Source organism: Vulpes lagopus, chromosome 1 (assembly GCF_018345385.1).
Source record: "Vulpes lagopus strain Blue_001 chromosome 1, ASM1834538v1, whole genome shotgun sequence".
Lineage (NCBI taxonomy): Eukaryota > Metazoa > Chordata > Mammalia > Carnivora > Canidae > Vulpes > Vulpes lagopus.
In genome coordinates, this window is record NC_054824.1 from 147,549,173 (window position 1) to 147,567,906 (window position 18,734).

The window sequence follows — 18,734 nt, forward strand, 5'->3', positions numbered from 1 at the left end:
TCTCCCTCTGCCTGTGTCTCTGCCCCTCTCTCTCTCTCTGTCTCTCATGAATAAATAAATAAAATATTAAAAAAAAAAAAAAAGATCAAAAGCCTAATCAAACTAATTCCAGTGGTTACCAGTTAATGATGTAGATCTGGAGAATTAGTATAGGTAAATAATTTTTTATTATCAAAAGCCTTTAGCTTTGGAAAAATTGTAAATTTATAGGAAAGTGGCAAAGATAGTACTGAGTTCTAATATGCCTTCCACCCAGCTTTCCCTAGCGTGAACATCTTACATAAACATGGTGTGTCAAAATTAAGAAACTAACACTGTACGATACTATCAACTAAACTACAGATCTTATGTAGATTTCTTCAGTTTTTCCATTAATGTGCTTTTTCTGTCCCAGAATCCAATTCAGGATAGCATACTCTACTTTGAAAAATTAACTTTTTAATGTAAAAAAATTTTTTTGTGGGACACCTGGGTGGCTCAGCAGTTGAGTGTCTGCCTTTGGCTCAGGGTGTGATCCCGGAGTCCCAGGATTGAGCCCCACATCGGGCTTCATGCATGGAGCCTGCTTCTCCCTCTGCCTGTGTCTCTGCCTCTCTCTCTCTCTCTCTCTCTCTCTCTCTCTCTCTCTTTGTGTCTCTCATGAATAAATAAATAAAATCTTAAAAAAAATTTTTTTCTGTATTCTAGGAGTGGTTTAGAATAACAACCAAATAACCAAATTATCATAAAACACTATTATCAGAAATAGTGTCATTTTTCTATTGAGTTATTGACCCAGATTTTATTTAAATAAGGTATTGGTGACTCCCTGGCTATAAAACCATTAAAGATCCCCTGTTAGTGGAAGTATCAATTACTACAACTTCCATGAACATTTAGTAGCATCTTCCAAAGTTTAAATGTAAATATCCCAGCTGTAGCAACCACCCTTGTAGGGTAGTTTTTTGTTTGTTTGTTTGTTTGTTTTTTATTCATGAGTGACAGAGAGAGAGAGGCAGAAACACAGGCAGAGGGAGAAGCAGCTCCATGCAGGGAGCCGGATGTGGGACTCGATCCCGGGTCTCCAGGATCACACCCTGGGCTGAAGGCAGGCGCCAAACCACTGAGCCACCCAGGCTGCCCTTTGTAGGGTAGTTTTAACAGAGAGAAAACAGAGTCACTGGTACAGGGTTTTCTGGGGGGTGATGAAAATGTCCTAAAATTGCTTACAAACTTACAAAACCACTGAATAGTATGCTTTAAATGGTTGAAACGTATGGTATGTGAATCCTATCTCAATAAAGCTGTTAGGGGACGTCTGATTGGCTGGGTGGGTTGGGCATGTGACTCTTGGTTTCGGCTGGGGTCAAGATCTCAGGGTGGGGAGATCGAGGCCCCCATCAGGCTCCGAGCTAGCAAGGAGTCTGTTTCCCCCTTCCCTCTGCCTCTACCCCTCCCCCTCCTCGCTTGCTCTAAAATAAATAAATAAATCTTGAAAATTAATAAATAAAAATAAAGCTATTAGGACAACACAAAAAAGGAGGCCCTGGAGACAGGCTGCCGGCCATTCGCCTCTTAGCCTTTGCTTGCAATCTTTGGGATCGGGAGCAGGATACTTCACCATGTCTGTTTCCTCAGCTGAAAAACGGGAAATAAGGCAGTAGCCTAGGTCATCAGGGTTGTTGAAGACTAAATCAAAGCCATGTATATGCAGGGCTTAAAACAGAGCCTGGTACACAGTAAGTACTCAGTCAAATTTGGTTTTTACAACTAGTTCGTTCCAGACAGGGCTCCTTAAAGAAACCCACAAATGAACAGATTCAGATCAGAAGGGGAAGGGAACAAGCCACACCTATAAATCAAAGTGGATAGAAATAGGAAAGTTAAAGAAAAGAGAAAACTCACAGGATATAAAACCTTCTCACATATCTGAAGCAGTCTCGTATCATGTTTGTCTTACTTATGTCTGCTCTGTGTGACTCAGAAGTAGAAAGCACTCTGTAAACTACCTCTGGAAGGAATGATGTACCTGGGGGAAGGAGAGTGCACAGAGATGGGGCAAGATGGTTTCAGAGTCATAAAGACCAGTCTTCTGTCAGTTTGAAAATTTTCCTAATAAATAGGAAAAAAATCTTAAAAAAAAAATCACGTATTTGAAACTTTTTAAAATCTAAACAAAGTTAAGGCATCTAAATTATTCTAATAACATAGCTCTTCTAAAGTCAATACAGAAATAAGTGTTATTCATTTAACTGTTGTTGTTAAATATTGCTGGTCATGCCTTTAATTTATTTGGTGCCCAGTCCTTGATAGAGAAAAATCACCCCTACTATGATCCCTCCTACTGGATAATTTTATACCACTTTTAGAAACAAATGAAAGGGAAGAAAGTGGGCGTCCTGGGTGGCTCAGCGGTTTAGCACTGCCTTTAGCACAGGGCGTGATCCTGGAGACCTGGGATCGAGTCCCATGTCAGGCTCCCTACATGGAGCCTGTTTCTCCCTCTGCCGTGTCTCTGCCTCTCTCTCTCTGCATGTGTGTGTCATAAATAAATAAAATCTTAAAAAAAAAAAAAGAAGAAAGGGAAGAAGGCAATAATTACATCAGAGATTATAAATTTGACAAGAGAAAAATTACATTATTTTTAAAAATAGTATTTTCCTTACATAATTTTTATTCTTCTCTTTGATTCTCACATGTCCACTATTATTTTTTAAAGATGCCAAAAAGGGGTAAATACCCAAAATAAGGGCAGCCCAGGTGGCTCAGCAGTTTAGCGCCACCTTCGGCCCAGGGCCTGATCCTGAAGACCCAGGATCGAGTCCCACGTCGGGCTCCCTGCATGGAGCCTGCTTCTCCCTCTACCTGTGTCTATTCCTCTCTGTGTCTGTCTTTCATGAATAAATAAATAAAATATTTAAAAAAAATACCCAAAATATATAAAGAATTTATACAAGTCTCTCTCTAAAATAAATAAATTCTTTTCAAAAATTTTTAAAAAGGGGGGCACCTAGGTAGTACATCGGTTGGGCATCACTGTTGGTTTCAACTTAGGTTGTGATCTCAGGGTCATGAGACTAATCCCCAATTTCGGCTCTGCACTCAGTGTGAAGTCTGCTTAAGACTCTTCCTCTTCCTCTATCCCTCCTCCCACCTCTCTGCACTCTCTAAAATAAATAAATTTGTTTAAAAAACTTTTTTAAATTACAGGGTGCCTGGGTAGCTTACAGACACATGTGCACTGTTGCTAGGAATATAAACTGGTGCAGCGACTCTGGAGAATAGTATGGAGGTTGCTCAAAAAAAAATTTAAAAAAATATAGAACTACCTTATGATTCAATAATCCCACAACTGGGTATTTACCCAAAGATAATAAAAATACTAATTCAGGGATCCCTGGGTGGCTCAGCAGTTTAGTACCGCCTTCAGCCCAGGGTATGATCCTGGACACCCGGGACTGAGTCCCACCGTTGGGCTCCCTGCATGGGATCTGCTTCTCCCTCTATCTGTGTCTCTGCCTCTCTCTCTCTCTCTGTTTCTCTCATGAATAAATAAAATCTTTAAAAAAAAAAAAAAAAACTAATTCGAAAAGATAGGTTCCTATGTTAACTGCAGCATTACATACAATAGACAAAATATGGAAGCAGCCCAAGTGTCCCTCCATAGAGGAATGGATAAAGAAGAGGTAGTACACACACACACACACACACACACACACACACACACACAGGAAAACTACTCAGCCATAAAAAAGAATGAAATGTTGCCATTTGCAACAACATGGACAGACATATACAGAATATAATGCTAAATGAAGTCAGAGAAAGATAAATAACATATGATTTCACTCATACGTGGATTTTAAGAAACAAAACAAAACAAAACAACAATAAAAAAGAGACAAACAAAAAAACCCCAGACTCTTGAATATAGAGAACTGGTGGTTACCAGAGGGATGATGGGTGGGTGAGCTACATGAACGGAATTAAGAGTACACTTATTGAGCGCCTGAGCCATGCAGTCAGTTAAGAGTCCAACTCTTAAAAAAAAAAAAAAAAAAAATCCAACTCTTGCTTTTGGCTCAGGTTATGATCTTGGGGTCGCGAGATTGAGCCCCACATCGGGCTCTGTGCTCAGCTCAGAGCCAGCTTGACATTCTCTCTCCCTCTGCCCCTCCCCACCCTGCTCTCTTTCTCTATAAATGAATAAATAAATCTTAAAAAAAAGAAAAAAGAGTACACTTATCATGATGAAACTGAGTAAAGTATAAATTGCTGAATCACTGTACTGTACACCTGAAACTAATGTAACACTGTGTGTTAATTATACTTCAATTTTTTAAAAAGTTAAAAAAAAAAAAAAACTAAAGAGAAAAAATTGGGTGCTCAAACTGTTAAGTCTCTGCCTTCGGCTCAGGTCATGATCCCAGGCTCCTGGGATGGAGCCCAGCATCAGGCTCCCTGCTCAGCGGAGTCTGTTCCTCCCTCTCCCTCTGCCTGCCATTCCCCCTGCTTGTGCTTGCTCTCTCTCTCTCTCTCTAATAATTAGATGAGATCTTTAAAAAATAACAATAATGAGGAGAGGAAATCAAATAAATTAATCTCTTACTAAAAAAAAGAGTGCCAAAAATGAAAACTATGATGCGATCTTGTGCTATAGTTTCCTCTTTTGGAGAAGGAAGTCTTCAACATACTTTCCTCAGCGATAAAGTAAAATGTTATTCACCCTTTCATTTCCATGAAAAACTCCAAACTGATTCCCTATTGCCAAATCCATCTCTCCTCTCCATGCTTAAAACTGTGCATTTGTAAGACTGAGAATTGGCTTTCTACTCCTGGAAAAAGTCCATCAATAAAATAATGGCCTTTCTAGGTGACGAACATAGGAGCCGAGTTGGAGCACGATTTAAGAAAAATAGCTTGTTACTCAACATGTAATAGAACACTAAAACATAAATTTTATTATGCTGAGCAACTGCTCACTTCCTTTCACATGGAACCAAACGCTAGTGACACACATACCTGTGGGACCATCGCAACCCTCTGGTTTCTTTTGGGTGACCTTGTATTTATTTGTCTGTCATCTTCATCAGAAAAGAGTCGACTTCTCTTTGAATTTCTGAAAGGCTATGACAGAAATTTGTTGATTTAATAAAAAGACTGAGCACTCCCCATTTTTATTCCAAAATACATTTCTCCACTTGGGAGATAGAGCTAAGGCTGGACTATCAGCAGCCTGGAAGGATAAGTATGGGTAATACAAAGTATACCATGTTGAATACAAATAATCTTAGATTTACAAAGTAGTACATATGTATGTAATTTGTTTACAATGGAAACATCTAGCTGATGACTAAATGAAACACCTAGCTGACAATTAAAACTGGAACCCAAGTATCCTTAGCAGCCTTGAATGGTGACAAGAGGAAAACAAGTTCTGGAAATTCCAGTTCTCATTATGCTAGTGCTTGGATTAAAAGCAGCTGGGTATATTGCATGCTGTGTCTGCTGCATAGGCCCTGAGCTGGACAAAGTTACTAATCACTCTAGAGAGTCAATCTCAATGTATAATAACGCACTATATACACTGTCAAAATTCGTTAACGAATTTCCATCTGTGAATAAAAGTACAAGGTACCTGTAACAGGTATTTGGTGAGTATAGACTACACTAGATTGCAGAACTAGAACTAACTTGCTGAAACACCCAAAGGACATCATACACTTAAGGCTCTGTAATATGAACAATTTTACCACCCATTCTAGGTTCAGAGGCCTCATAAAGGCAGAAGAACAATAGAAATAATATCCCAATCATACCAACATCCTGTTTCAAATTCTTCTGCCAGAACTTCAGACAGACTTGCATGCCCAGTCGGAAGGGAGGTAGGTTACAGAGGACTAGCAACATACGAGAAGCATCCAACTGGGTCAAAGCCAGAGGTCCTGACTCTTGAAATTAAACCCACTGAGAGCTTTAATACTCCATAGCCCCAAAAGAAGTCTCTTTACCCTTCTACCCTACATGTAATTATCCTTGATCTTCATGGGATTTTGTTATCTTACACTTATTTATACATCTTTTTGCAGGGACCAGAATCATGTGAAATTTTTTTATATTCTAAATAAAGTACTATTTGGGGTTGTTAGAGTTTTTTGCCCTGCCTATTTAAAGAATTGCAATTACTTAACAAAAGCTTACCGATGACCAGATTATCAAAGGCTACAGACCATTTATCTAAGTTTGATCTCATATGCTACACTCAATGGCACTTAAAGACTCAAACACAAAAAAAACTCAAACACTTGGGTTTGGGGAGAACCTTGGAAAACTATTACTGTCATATAAGAACTGTGCACATGACAATAAATACAAACGATTTAGTTATCATATTCTAAAGAGTAAGAAAAATTAATTCCTTACCATTTCCACGGCAGAGCCCGTATTCCTGCCTTTCCAAACAGGTGTTTTTTGTAAAGAACTGTACTTTTCATTCCATGTGTTAGATAAGCTTCCCTCTGTAATATAAGTAATTACTACTAGTAAGATTTAAGTTTAGGTCAAAGGATTTTATACAATTAACACTGCCTTCTATTAATAGCAATATATATGAAATATTTACCAATATGGAAAAAATACACTAACCACAGTAATTTTGGTTTATTGCAAATGAAAAATCTTTTTTTTTTTTTTTTTGGTCAAACTCTACATAATTTGACAAGGCGCTGCATCGTGAAAGTATTACATTCTCATATTAAAGTAGGGCTCATATGTGTGGGGGACACCTGGGTGGCTCAGTGGCTGAGCAGTGTGTGTGATCCCGGTTTGGGAATCGAGTTCCACATCAGGCTCCCTGTGAGGAGCCTGCTTTTCTCTGTGTCTCTCTCATGAATGAATGAATGAATGAATGAAGAAAGAAAGAAAGTGTGTGTGGTTTCCTTCTTTGTATTTTTAGTAATTTCTTTATTCTAATTTGCTAAGAAGCTTAAGTACAATCTGATTGAAAACTGGGCAGTGGAAAAATGGAAAAAAGCTTCTAACCTTGAATTTAGAGTATATTTCTAAATGTTTCCTGCTTTAGTAAGTGAAACCATGGATATACAAAAATAAAATGTGTGGGTGTTTCTGTTTTCCTTGATTCAAAGAAATGTCTTCAAAATTGTATGCAACCAGAAAAAATTCCAATCAAGTAATTGATTAGACATATTATGAAAATACAGAACAGTGAGTTTAATTTTTATAAAAAGGATATGTTTATGTAGAGAAAGTCACAGAAAGCCAGGATGAAGACACACAAGATAGTTATTTTCATTTCTTCTAGCTGTTCATCAGCATTTACTAATTTTTTTCTGTAAGAAATATATCACTTATATATTTATTGTTTTGAAAAGAAAAATGGTTTTGATATTGAGAGGAAAAGAATAATGAAATACTTTTTCAGATGTACCTTTTAAGTACAAAAGAAAAGAGATGGACCAGGACTGATCCAGCTAGGCAAATAAATTAGGGTAGTTCTGGAAGGTAGGTGTTCTCAAGCCAGGAATTGATTTGATAAATCACCAGTCCAAAGCACAACATAGTAGCTTTAAAAACTAAAAGTATTAGTGAACTTTTGAGCACAGTTTGCTTCCAGATTTACTTACTCAGTAGAACCCTGCCCAAGCAAAAATTCAAAACAAACCACAGTAAGAAGGTTGGTCTAAAGTACTTCCAGAAAGAAAGAACAAGACCAAGGCATATGTATAACTCTGCTCTCAGATAAAGAAAAATACTAACATTCTTTTATTTCAAGAGACTTGCATCATTACTTAGAAAGCAGAATTTCTAAAAAATAATAATAATAAACTCAAACAAAAATACAGCTGAGCACAGCTGTTCAATAAATGCTTTTACTCTAGTAAGATATCTGCAATGTTTAACAAAAAAGTTCCTGGTGAGGAGCACCTGGGTGGCTCAGTTGGTTGAGTGGCTGCCTTTGGCTCAGGCCATGATCGGAGGATCCTGGGATCAAGCCCTGCATCAGGCTCCCTGCTTTTCCCTCTCCCGTTCCCCCAATTCGTGCTCTCTGGCTCTCTCCATCAAATAAAATAAAAACCTTCAAAAAAAATAAAAATAAATAGTTCCTGGGGTTTGGAGCATCTGGCTGGCACATGGGAGTGTGTGACTCTTGATAAGAAGTGATAAGTTCAAGCCCCATATTCAGTGTGGAGATTACTTAAAAATAAAATTAAAAAAAAAAAAAGTTCTTGGGGTGCCTGGCTGGCTCAGTTGGTATAGTGTGCGACTCTTGATCTCTGGGTCATGAGTTCAAGCCCCACACTGGGCAAGAACTTACTTTAAAAATTTTTAAAAAGAGGGACTTGGTGGCTCAGTTAGTTGGGTGTCTGCCTTTGGCTCAGGTAGTGGTCCCGGGGTTGGGATTGAGTCCCACATTGAGCTCTACACTTGGTGAGGATCCTGTTTCTCCCTCACCCTCTGCCTGCCCCTCCTCCCTCTGCTCACACTATCTCTCCCTCTCTCTATCAAATAAATAAAATCTTTTAAAAAAATAAAAAATTTTAAAAAGAAAAAAGTTTTTTTAATCAAAGTTTTTTAATCAAAGAAAAAAGTTTATTTAATCGCTGAGTATTTCTCAGCGAAATAAATTTCTTAATAATTTCCAACAACCAAGGACCAATTCTTCTAAAACATCCCATGAATTTAAAATTATCATCAGTGAAAACCAATACTTAAAAGCTATAATGAATGCTAACTTTGACAGTAAAGAGAAACACTATATCCAAATCAATTTAATGAATTAAATTTCTAGCTTATGCCATACCTACAGAGTCGTGCTATGATCTTACCTTTTAAACTGACAAGGGCCTTTGCTGAAGAGCCTGCAATTAAAACAAATCAATATTATTTCATAATTAATGTGAGAGAAAAAGAACTTGGGCTACAGGGTGAGAGTGACCCATCGATTTTTTAGTAGTGCTAAGGCTGGAGTGAAGGTGGGATGGATGTGCAAATAGAAATAACCAGTGGGCCATTCAAGCTATCAGCCAGAAGTCTGATAAGGTAAGAAGAGCTGGAGAGATTTGGATCCAGAAATGTTCTGGTGCTGGAGAAGAAGAGACAGGAACTGACATTTACTGAAGCAAAGATCAGAAGCGGTAATAGAGTGGAGAGAAGAGCAAACGAAAATCATCCAGGGGCGCTGTTGCTATCAAGCAACAAGTGCCTCGGAAACTCTAGAATGCAGGTGTGTGCAACCTTTCAAGACCCAAGCTGGAAAAGGGATTTCAGAAGAGCCAAGAGGGGTTAGCATACCAATGGAGGGGTTCACAGGTGAAAACAACCCTTAGTGTACGTTAAAATAAGCAGGAAGCTCCTCATGCAAGCAGAATCTGTATTGTTAATAAAGGTGCTTGGGGGTTCTGTTGAAGGTAACCTTCAGGCCCACTCTGAAGACACACTGGGATACAGGGTCTGGTGTGAATAAAGGATGGGATCTATGGGTGAAGGGAAGCAGGAGAAACCACAGGGAAATACATTTTTATGAGACTGGGAGAGCACTAAATTAAAATCTCAGAATTGGATATGGATATTGCAAATTCCAAGTCATTCGAAAAATAATAAAGGATGATCTCTCTCACTTACATTTGGCATCTTAAAAAAAAAAAACCAAAACCTGAACTCCTAGATACAGAGAACAGACTGGTGGTTGCCAGAGGTGGGGGCTGGGGGTGTGGGCAAAATGGGTAAAAGCAGTCGAAAGGTACAAACTTCTGATTACAAGATAAATCAATCCTGGAGATGTAATGTACAGCACAGCGATCACAGTTAACAATACTGTATTGTAGACATGAAAGGTGCTAAGAATGATCTTAAAAGTGCTCACCATAAGAAAAAAATTTGTAACCAAGTGTGGTGATGGGTGTTAACTAACCCAGGTGAGGCAATCCTTTCACATATATCAAATCAGTATGTTGTACACCTAAAACGAATACAACATTAAATATCAATTATAGCTCAACAACATCAAAAAAATTAACAGGAAAAAAAACCCTTTCCGTGCTCCAAAATAAAAATTAGTCACAGAATTATGGATGAGTGAAATCTTCCTCTTTTAACTTAAAAAAAAAAAAAAAACTGTTTAGAACGCTTTTTTCTCTTATTATAGTCAAACTATTACGTATCATTCCTCATTTTTAAAATTAGGTACTATGACATCCATTTATGTTTGATAAAATGTAATCTAAGATTAGGCTGTACTTAATGTTATTCGAAAGGCTGGTCATTTACCTGCACTGAGAAAAGACAAATTTTTAAATGGCAAGTTAGGATGTGTGTAAATATCTCTAAGAAGCCAATCCATTATGGCATTTCATAAAACATAAAAATACATAAAGGATGATCCCAGGGGATAAAGTAAGAAAGAAGAATACTAACTAGGGAAAAACAATCAGAGAAGACAGATTAATTCTTCTTGGTGTTTACCAGAAGTAGCATGATTTATAACTCTTACAAATGGACAACACTTTAAAGGAGAAGCAACGAGAATGTACTGCAGTTCGGGCAATGAAATATTTTTATGCCACGCCGATTCCTAAGCTTCAGCTGACTTTCCCTCTGCAGGGGAGGATGAGAAGCCTGTAGAACAGATAAGCCATCAACACCAAAGCCACCCTTGCTCTCACTCTACTCTCTTGCCTAGATATGGAGACCAGGTAATAGGATACCTGAGCGGTCTCCAAACAGCAAGCTGGTTTAATGAGAAGCAGAAGCAGTACTGTTGGGGCAGAGTCTAGCTAAAAAGCCTCACACAGAACAGCACAACTGGGAAGCAGCTACTGGACAGGGCACATATCCACGTAGCTACCAAAAAAAACATGGTTAGTTTGGAGATCCCTGGGTGGCTCAGGACGTGAACCTGGAGTCCCGGGATCAAATCCCACATCGGGCTTCTGCATGGAGCCTGCTTCTCCCTCTGCCTGTGTCTCTCCCTCTCTCTCTGTCTCTGTCTCTCATGAATAAGTAAATAAAATCTTAAAAAAAAAAAGAAACATGGCTAGTTTTAGAAAAAGTAATAGCATCCACTCATCCCTGTGAATATGTAGTGCCATAGGACCTCCCAGTCCCTGCTGTAGGCACTAGGTATAGGACAGCATACAGAAGAACCAAAGTCCCCGCTCCCATGGTGTTTACATTCCAGTGAGGGGAGACAAATACATACATCAAGTGATGTTGAGCGCTGGAGGGGGTGGGGGGATATAACAGGAATGTGGGCGGGGAGTTGGGAGACAGAAGACTATTTTTCTAAGAAGCGCTCTTGATCAGCTTCTGTGAAAGGTGATATTTGAGCAGAGATCTGCAGGAAGAAGTCCAAGCCCCAAGGATATCCATTCCTGCTCCATGAAGGCAAGACTCTGTCCTGGCGATTCTGACCTACCACTTTCAACCTTTTCTCTGAGAAGCAGTGTAGCCTAAGGGTTAAGAGCACACATTGGAGGTGTGTTTGAATACTGGTTCTTTTTGCTGGGTTACTTAAGCAATTTACTTAACTTCTCTGTGCTGCTGATCATTTGTAAAATGGGGATTAAACAAGTTACATATGTAAAAGTGCTTAGAGAACAATGCACAGAGCATATGACTAATTTTTAGATCATGCATATTGCTACCATTACTTTGATCAATCAAAACAACAACAAAGTACCCACTGAATGACTGCTACAGCACTATTCTGTGGGCTGGGATTACCTGAAGGCACAGAGAGGAGGCCTCTGCTGAGAGCTTACACTCTAGTGGGAAGAGACACACAATAAACCAGTATGTGAAGTGATAATGATACATAGCAGTTGTCATAAAGGAAACAAACGAGGTGATGTGGGGTGGGGGGTGGGGGCTGCTTTACACAAGGTAGTGAGAGAAGGTTCTCTGGGAAGGTAACATCTAAAAAGGACTCATCTTGAGGGAGTAGGAGGCCAAAGCAACGAGTCTGGGCAAAAGAAATAACAGGTTAAAAAAAAAAAAAAAAGCCCCGAGATAGAACATTTAGAACATTCAAGGAACAGGGGGAAAGGGCAGTGTGCTTAGGGACTAGCTAGCAAGGGAAGAGGGTCATGAAAAGGGTCAGAGAAGTGTGCCAGGTGTTACTCATGGAACCAGAAATGCATGAGCCAGGTGTTAGGCATGTAACCATCGTAAAGTTGCCACTGTAACAGCTTTAATAAGATGTAATCTTTGTCAAGGACAGAAAATAATTTTCTAAAGAAGCTGAAATAGGATCTGAAGGATAAGTAGCCGTCAACTGCAAGTGAGGGGAAGGAAGAGCATTCCAGGTAATGAGAACAGCATATGCAAAGGCCTTGAGGAAGAAGGAGGAAGAAGAAAAGAAGAAGGAGGAAGAAGAAATGGAGGAGGAGGAGGGAGGAGGAGGAGAAGAAGAAAGAAGAAAGCCTGGTGAGTACAGGGAACGAAAAAGGCTAAATTTAGCCCAAAGGGACAGGATGAGAGGGAAGAGTGGTACAAAATGAAGCTGGAGAGGTGGGGTGTGCCCAGAGTCCAAAGGCTCTTGTGGCTACCAAAGTGTTCCAAGCAGCAGGATGACATGTACACATTCTGGAAGGACCACTCTGACCGCAGGAAGGCTGCAGGGTAGGGGCGGGGTGTGGGGTTAATGGTGACTGGTGCCCAGGAGTGTCACCTGGACTGGGGCAGGAGATGGTGAGAAGTAGGCAGATTGAGACATGGAGAATCAAAGTCACAAGATGCGAGTATGGGCTTCAGTGTGGGACATGGAAGGGCCAAGCTAGCTTTTAGGTTTCAGGGAACACACAGTGGAGCCATTACGACAGGACCCCTGGAAATATCTCTGTCCTGGAGGGGTGCAATTATGATGTAGGTCTTGAACCCATGAGGTCTGAGGGGCCACTGAAGCAGCTAAGAGGAGATGTGAAACAGCAAGGGATATGGGTCCGGAAGCTCAGAGGAAAGGTCTGGGCAGAAGGGAGCCTCGTACACACAATCCTGCTGGTGAAGAGTACGTAGTCAACCGAAATAAGCATTTAATGAGTAAATGTGTATCATACACTTTGTATAGCATCTGGTTCATAGTATGTACTCAAATGATAGTTTATATTATTGATAATGTTATACCGACTATTGGCTAGTTTAGTAGCTAGCCTCTTTGACAAAAAAAAAAATTGCAAAGAAACATACTATTTCCAGTATCAAACTGAAATCACTTTCCCTTTCCAAGACTCCGCTCCAGGTTCATTAGGCATGCCTCTCATCCTATCTTCCATTCAGTATAAATCAAGTATTTACATATACCTGATACGTAGCACTGTGTGACCAACAGAGTAAGGTAATTCCTGCTTTCTACAAGTTGTGGTCTAGCCAAACAAGGCCTACACCACACAAACACGATGTACTCCCATATATACCCCAATGCAGCAGAGCTGTCACAAATATAAATGTCAGCTATACGGTCTGAGAGTGTGGCTAGAATTTGAACCCTACTGTGAGTCCCAAGTCTCTACAAAGAACCACAGTTAAGTCCTCAATAAATGTTTAACGATGACAAGCAAATATTTCAAATGACAGTTAAAAGAAAGCCACTTAGGGACGCCTGGGTGGCTCAGTGGTTGAGTGTATGCCTTTGACTCAGGTCATGGTAGCGGGATCAGGATCAATTCCACCATCAGGCTCCCCACAGCGGGCTTCTCCCTCTGCCTATGTCTGTACCTCTCTCTGTCTCTCATGAATAAATAAAATCTTTAAAAAAAAAAAAAAAGGCATTTAAAACACTGGTCATCTCACAGAATGACCACAGCAATCAAAATAAGAGGTCTAGTGGTTGTGACTTCTCAGGCGTGATAAAACATCTTTATCCTTAAGATAGCAAAGATTTTCAGATGACAAGCGCTTTGTTTAGTAGGTTCACCCTTATTTGGGAGCATCTGAAATCACAACTGTGCTCTCCAAACAAGAAACTATAAAACTCATCCATGGTCTACTGATGTGCCCTGTCCAACGAAGTGGCCATTAGCCACCTGTGACCACTTAAGTGTCAATCGATGAAAATAAAACTTAAAATTCTGTTCCTGGGCCAGTCTAGCCACATCTGAGGGTGCCCAGTGGCTACCCTCCTGGACGTTACAAAATAGAGTACTTCCATCAACCAGGAAATTCTACTGGAAGGTAGCTCTGGTCTAGAACAAATTTAAAACACAAACCCTTTTTCACCAGTTTGGTAACTTGAACCTTTAACTTTGTAACACATTAAGGATACAGGACCCCCACAAAGAAGACAGAATGGGCTGTACCTACCGGGCTCTCCTTTTAAAAGGGTCTATTTGCCGGAGGGTTGCACAGTTGGTTGAGCAGTGATTGAGACCTGGGTTTGTTTGTTTGTTTGTTTCACCCAGAGGCACACACAAACTGAGTAATAGTGTGGGTCAGGACCCTTCTGTAATGAAGTCAAGTACCTGCCTTTTCCCACGCTTCCCGCAACACTGTAAATGACAAGACCCCAGTCCAGTCGTGCAGAAACTAGGGAACTGGTGCTGGCACTTCCTCAACGCGGGGGAGCGCGCGGGTCAGCAGAGGCGGCGGCGGGGGGGGGGGGGGGGGGCACACAGGGTCAAGGCGGGCAGCGGCAGGGTGGGCGTCAGCAGGGGCGCCGCGGTGCACCCGCCCCTCCGTGCTCCGAGGGCACCAGAGCACACCAGGAAGTCTGCGGGCCGGGGCCGGGGTCGGGGCCCGCTGCCCCCCGGCCCCCCGCCCCCGCCCCCCGAGAAGGGCCACAGCCACCTGTGGTCCCAGGGGAAGGGGCCGGCCCGGTGACACGGAAACGCTTCCAGGGGTGGACGCCCCGGGGGGGGCGCGGGGAGGGCAACGGGGACCCCGAGCCCCTGCAGAGGCAGGCGCCGCGCCAGGACGCGACCCCGGGCCGGCCGCCCCTCCCCAGCTCCCGCCCCGCGCGGCCCCGGCGGGACGGCTTACATAACCCCCCGGCGTCCCTGGGCGCCGGGCGAGCGCGGCAGGCGGCGCGGACGGCCCCCGCGGCCCCGCGGCCGCTCCTCCCCCACCCGGCCGCGGCCCCCGCCGCCGCCGCGCGCGCGGGGCCCCCGGGCTCCCGGTTTCCGGCCCCGGCGCTCACACCACCCCAGAAAGCGGCTCTCACAGACACCATAACAAAGGCGGCGACGCGGCGGCAGCCCCAGGGTGGGAGCGCCGGGGGAGCGCGGCGGCGCTGGCAGCCGGCCCGCTCGCCCGGCGGAGGGCACGGCCGCCCATCCCGGCCGGCGCGGCCCGGGGGCGGGCGGCCGGCGGGAGGCGAGGGGCGCTTTGAGGCGCTACTCACTCTCGTCAGGCAACTGGTCGAGCTCCGCCATCTTGAACGAGCCGCGCCGCTTTTTCAAAGGCTGCCCGCCGCGGTGCATTGTGGGGCGGAGACTGTCTTTGCGAGGGAGGTTCGAATGCGGAGCTCGCTGCCCGCGGCGCTCCCGCTCCCGCTCCCGCTCCCGCCGCGGCCCGCCCGGGCGGGTCGGCTCCGCCCGCGGCCGCCGGGGAGGGGTCCGGCCGAGCGGGCCCGGCGCCGCGCCCCCCCCCCGCGGCCCCCGGGCCCGGCCCCCCGCCCCGGCCGGCCGCGGGCTGGAGCGGGAGGGGGAGGGGAGGGTGGCGGAGGAGGCCGCGCCGCCACGCCGGGCGCGGGGTGCGGGGCGCGGCCGCCGGAGGCCCGCTCGGAGCCCGCCCCGGGTCCGCCCCGCCGGGCTGCGGCTGCGGGCCGGGAGGCGCGGCGGACGGGCGGCATCTGTGGGCCTGCGGGAGGGCCCCGGCCCGGGCAGCTGCCCTGCTGGCGGCGGGACTCCGCGGCGGGCAGCTCCGGGAACCAAGGGGGTCTGCGGCAAGGCGGGGCGGGGGGAGCAGTGAGGCCACGACGGTGCAGCACAGGTGAGTGCCTGGAGCTGGGGTGCAGACGGGGCGGGCCGCCGAGGCCAGGTCCGCACCCAGACTTGCTGAGAGCGCCGGAGCAGGGGGAGCCGGGCCCTGGAGAGAGAGCATCGCTGCTGCAAAACAAACACGGGCGGCGGGGTGCGGCGCGGTGAGAGCGGAGCGGAGGCCTCCCAGCCCCTGTCGGTGGTGGCGGGGAAGCTGCTGCGCGCCGGCAGGCAAGGGAGGACAGACCTGTCTGCACCTGGCGCTAGGGCCCGGGTGCGGCTCTGGCTACCAGTTGTATAATTTATATTGCAAGTTTGTTTCCTCCTCCTCCTCCCCTCTTCCTCCTCCTCCTCCTCCTCCTCCTCCTCCTCCTCCTCTCTTCTTCTCCTTCTTTCTTCTTCTCCTTTCTCCTTCTTCTCCTTCTCCTTCTTTCTTCTTCTTCCTTTTAAAAACAAACAAACAAACACATTTATTTAGGGAGAGAGCACTACCGCGAAGCTCTGGAGGGGCAGGCGGAGAGAACCTCAGACTCCTCGCTGAGCATGGGAGGCTGATTGCAGGGCTCCATCTCACCACCTGAGTTGAACCCAAGCGTTGGGCCTTAACCAACTGGGCCACCTCAGGCGCTCCGCAGGTTTGTTTCTTAAATCTCTGTGCCTCTTCTCCTGTGCAAAGTGCAGATGATCACAGAGCGTTTTGTTTGTTTGTTTGTTTTGTTTTTTTATCACAGAGCGCTTTAAGGATTCAGCGAGTTGGTAGAGGTACAGGCCTCAAGTTTCTCCCCCGATGTGGCTCAGATGTTTGCTATTGCTAGCACCACTTTGCAGTCCGGAGTGTCACCGGTGCTGCCAGCTTCTGCCTTAGACACTGGGTGCTGGGGTGTGGTGAAGAAAATTCAGTTTTACAAAATAACGCTGACTTCGCTAATTGAAGGCCTCCCTGCCTTCTAAACACATTCTGATTTACATTCTAAGAAGCTGCAAACCAGGAGTCCCTGTTGTCAGCAGGTGGGAGTAAGTCCTACCCATTTGGGGATGAGTTCAAGAAAAGGTCAGCTCTGAGAATGGAAAAATAGAAGACTGGAGTAAGTCAACTTTGGCAGAGTAACCCATGGTCAATGTATCATTAGACTAAGGCGATAAAACTTAATGCAGATTTCACATGTAACAGCAGGCCAGCTGTTAAGTAATTTTAGGCCCTTCTTCTTCTGATAATCTGCATTTTATTTTTTCTTGTTTTCTTAAACTTTTTTTTTTTAATTCCAGTATTGTTAGCATACAGTGTAATATTAATTCCAGTTGTATGATTCAGTGATTCAGCACTTCCGTACATCACCTGCTGCTCATCTGGACAGGTGTACTCCTTAATCCCCATCACCTGTTTCCCACATACTCCCACCTACCTCCCTCAGTGATCATCTGTGTAAAGAGTGTTTCTTGGTTTGTCTTTTTTCTTTAAAGATTTATTTATTTATTCATGAGAGACAGACACAGAGAGAGAGGCAGAGACATAGGCAGAAGGAGAAGCAGGCTCCTCACAGGGAGCCTGATGCGGAACTTGATCCCTGATCCCGGATCACAGTCTGAGCCGAAGGCAGACACTCAACCGCTGACCACCCAGGCATCCTAATGTCTTTTTCTTTTTTTCCTTTGTTTCCTTGTTTCTTAAATTCCACATGTGTGTGAAATCATATGGCACTTGTCTTTCTCTGATCTATTTCACTTAGCATAATGCTCTCTAGGTCTATTCATGTTGTTGCAAACAACATGAAAAATTTCATTCTTTTTTATGGCTGAGTAATATTCCATTATGTATATATACCACATCTTTATCCATTTGTCCATCAGTGGGCACTTGGGCGGCTTCCATATTGTAGATAATGCTGTTGTAAACACAGGGATGCTTTTGTCCCTTTGAGTTAATGTTCTTATGCTCTTTGGGGTAAATATCCAGGAGTGTGATTACTGGATCATAAACTAGTTCTATTTTAACTTTTTTTTCTATTTTAACTTTTTGAGGAACCTCCATACTGCTTTCCACAATAACGACACCAGTTTGCATTCTCACCAACAGAGCAGGAGAGTTCCTTTCTCTCCACATCCTCACCAACACCTGTTGTGCTTGTGTTGTTGATTTTAGCCATTCTGACAGCTGTGAGGTGGTATCTCATTGCAGTTTTGTTTTTTAAAGATTTTATTTATTTTTTCATGAGAGACATAGAGAGAGAAGCAGGCTCCATACAGGGAGCCTGATGTGGGATTTGATCCCGGGACCCCAGGATCACACTCTGGGCCGAAGGCAGACCCTAAACTGCTGAGTCACCAAGACATCCCTGTTTTTTGTTGTTTGTTTTTTTTTTTAAGATTTATTTATTTATTTATCCATGAGAAACACACAGAGAGGCAGAGACATAGGCAGAGAGAGGAGTAGGCTCCATGCAGGGAGCCTGATGTGGGACTCTCGATCCCGGGTCCCCAGAATCATGCCCTGGGCCGAAGGCAGACACTAACCTGCTGAGCCACTCAGGCATCCCTCTCTCCCTCTCATTGTAGTTTTGATTTGTATTTCCCTGATGCCAAGTGATGTTGAGCATCTTTTTGTGTGTCTGTTGGTCATCTGTATGTCTTCTTTTTTCTTTTTTAACTGGTTTTATTTTTATTTATTTTTATATTTTAAAGATTTTATTTATTTATTCATGAGAGACACAGAGAGAGAGGCAGAGACACAGGCAGAGAGAGAAGCAGGCTCCATGCAGGGAGCCTGACATGGGACTCGATCCCAGCTCTCCAGAATCATGCCCTGGGCTGAAGGCGGCGCTAAACCAC

The 18,734-nt window shown here is 43.9% G+C and overlaps 1 protein-coding gene across 4 annotated transcripts in view; it reads right to left on the minus strand.

Moving 5' to 3' along the window:
• Positions 1-15,455, minus strand: part of LIN9 (lin-9 DREAM MuvB core complex component) — an 80,182-nt gene extending 64,727 nt beyond the window's left edge. For 2 of the 4 annotated variants that reach the window (XM_041761604.1, XM_041761512.1), the window contains exons 1-4: positions 15,332-15,455; positions 8,826-8,858; positions 6,403-6,497; positions 5,002-5,106 (exon numbers count right to left, since the gene is read on the minus strand). In XM_041761604.1, coding sequence (XP_041617538.1) covers positions 5,002-5,106; positions 6,403-6,497; positions 8,826-8,858; positions 15,332-15,410 — 312 coding nt within the window. In that variant the 5' untranslated portion in view covers positions 15,411-15,455. Of the gene's footprint in view, positions 1-5,001; positions 5,107-6,402; positions 6,498-8,825; positions 8,859-9,862; positions 9,959-14,295; positions 14,323-15,331 lie in introns of those variants that run through there. The other 2 variants (XM_041761693.1, XM_041761780.1) reach the window with 2 other exon arrangements.
• Positions 15,456-18,734: the final 3,279 nt, after the last annotated feature.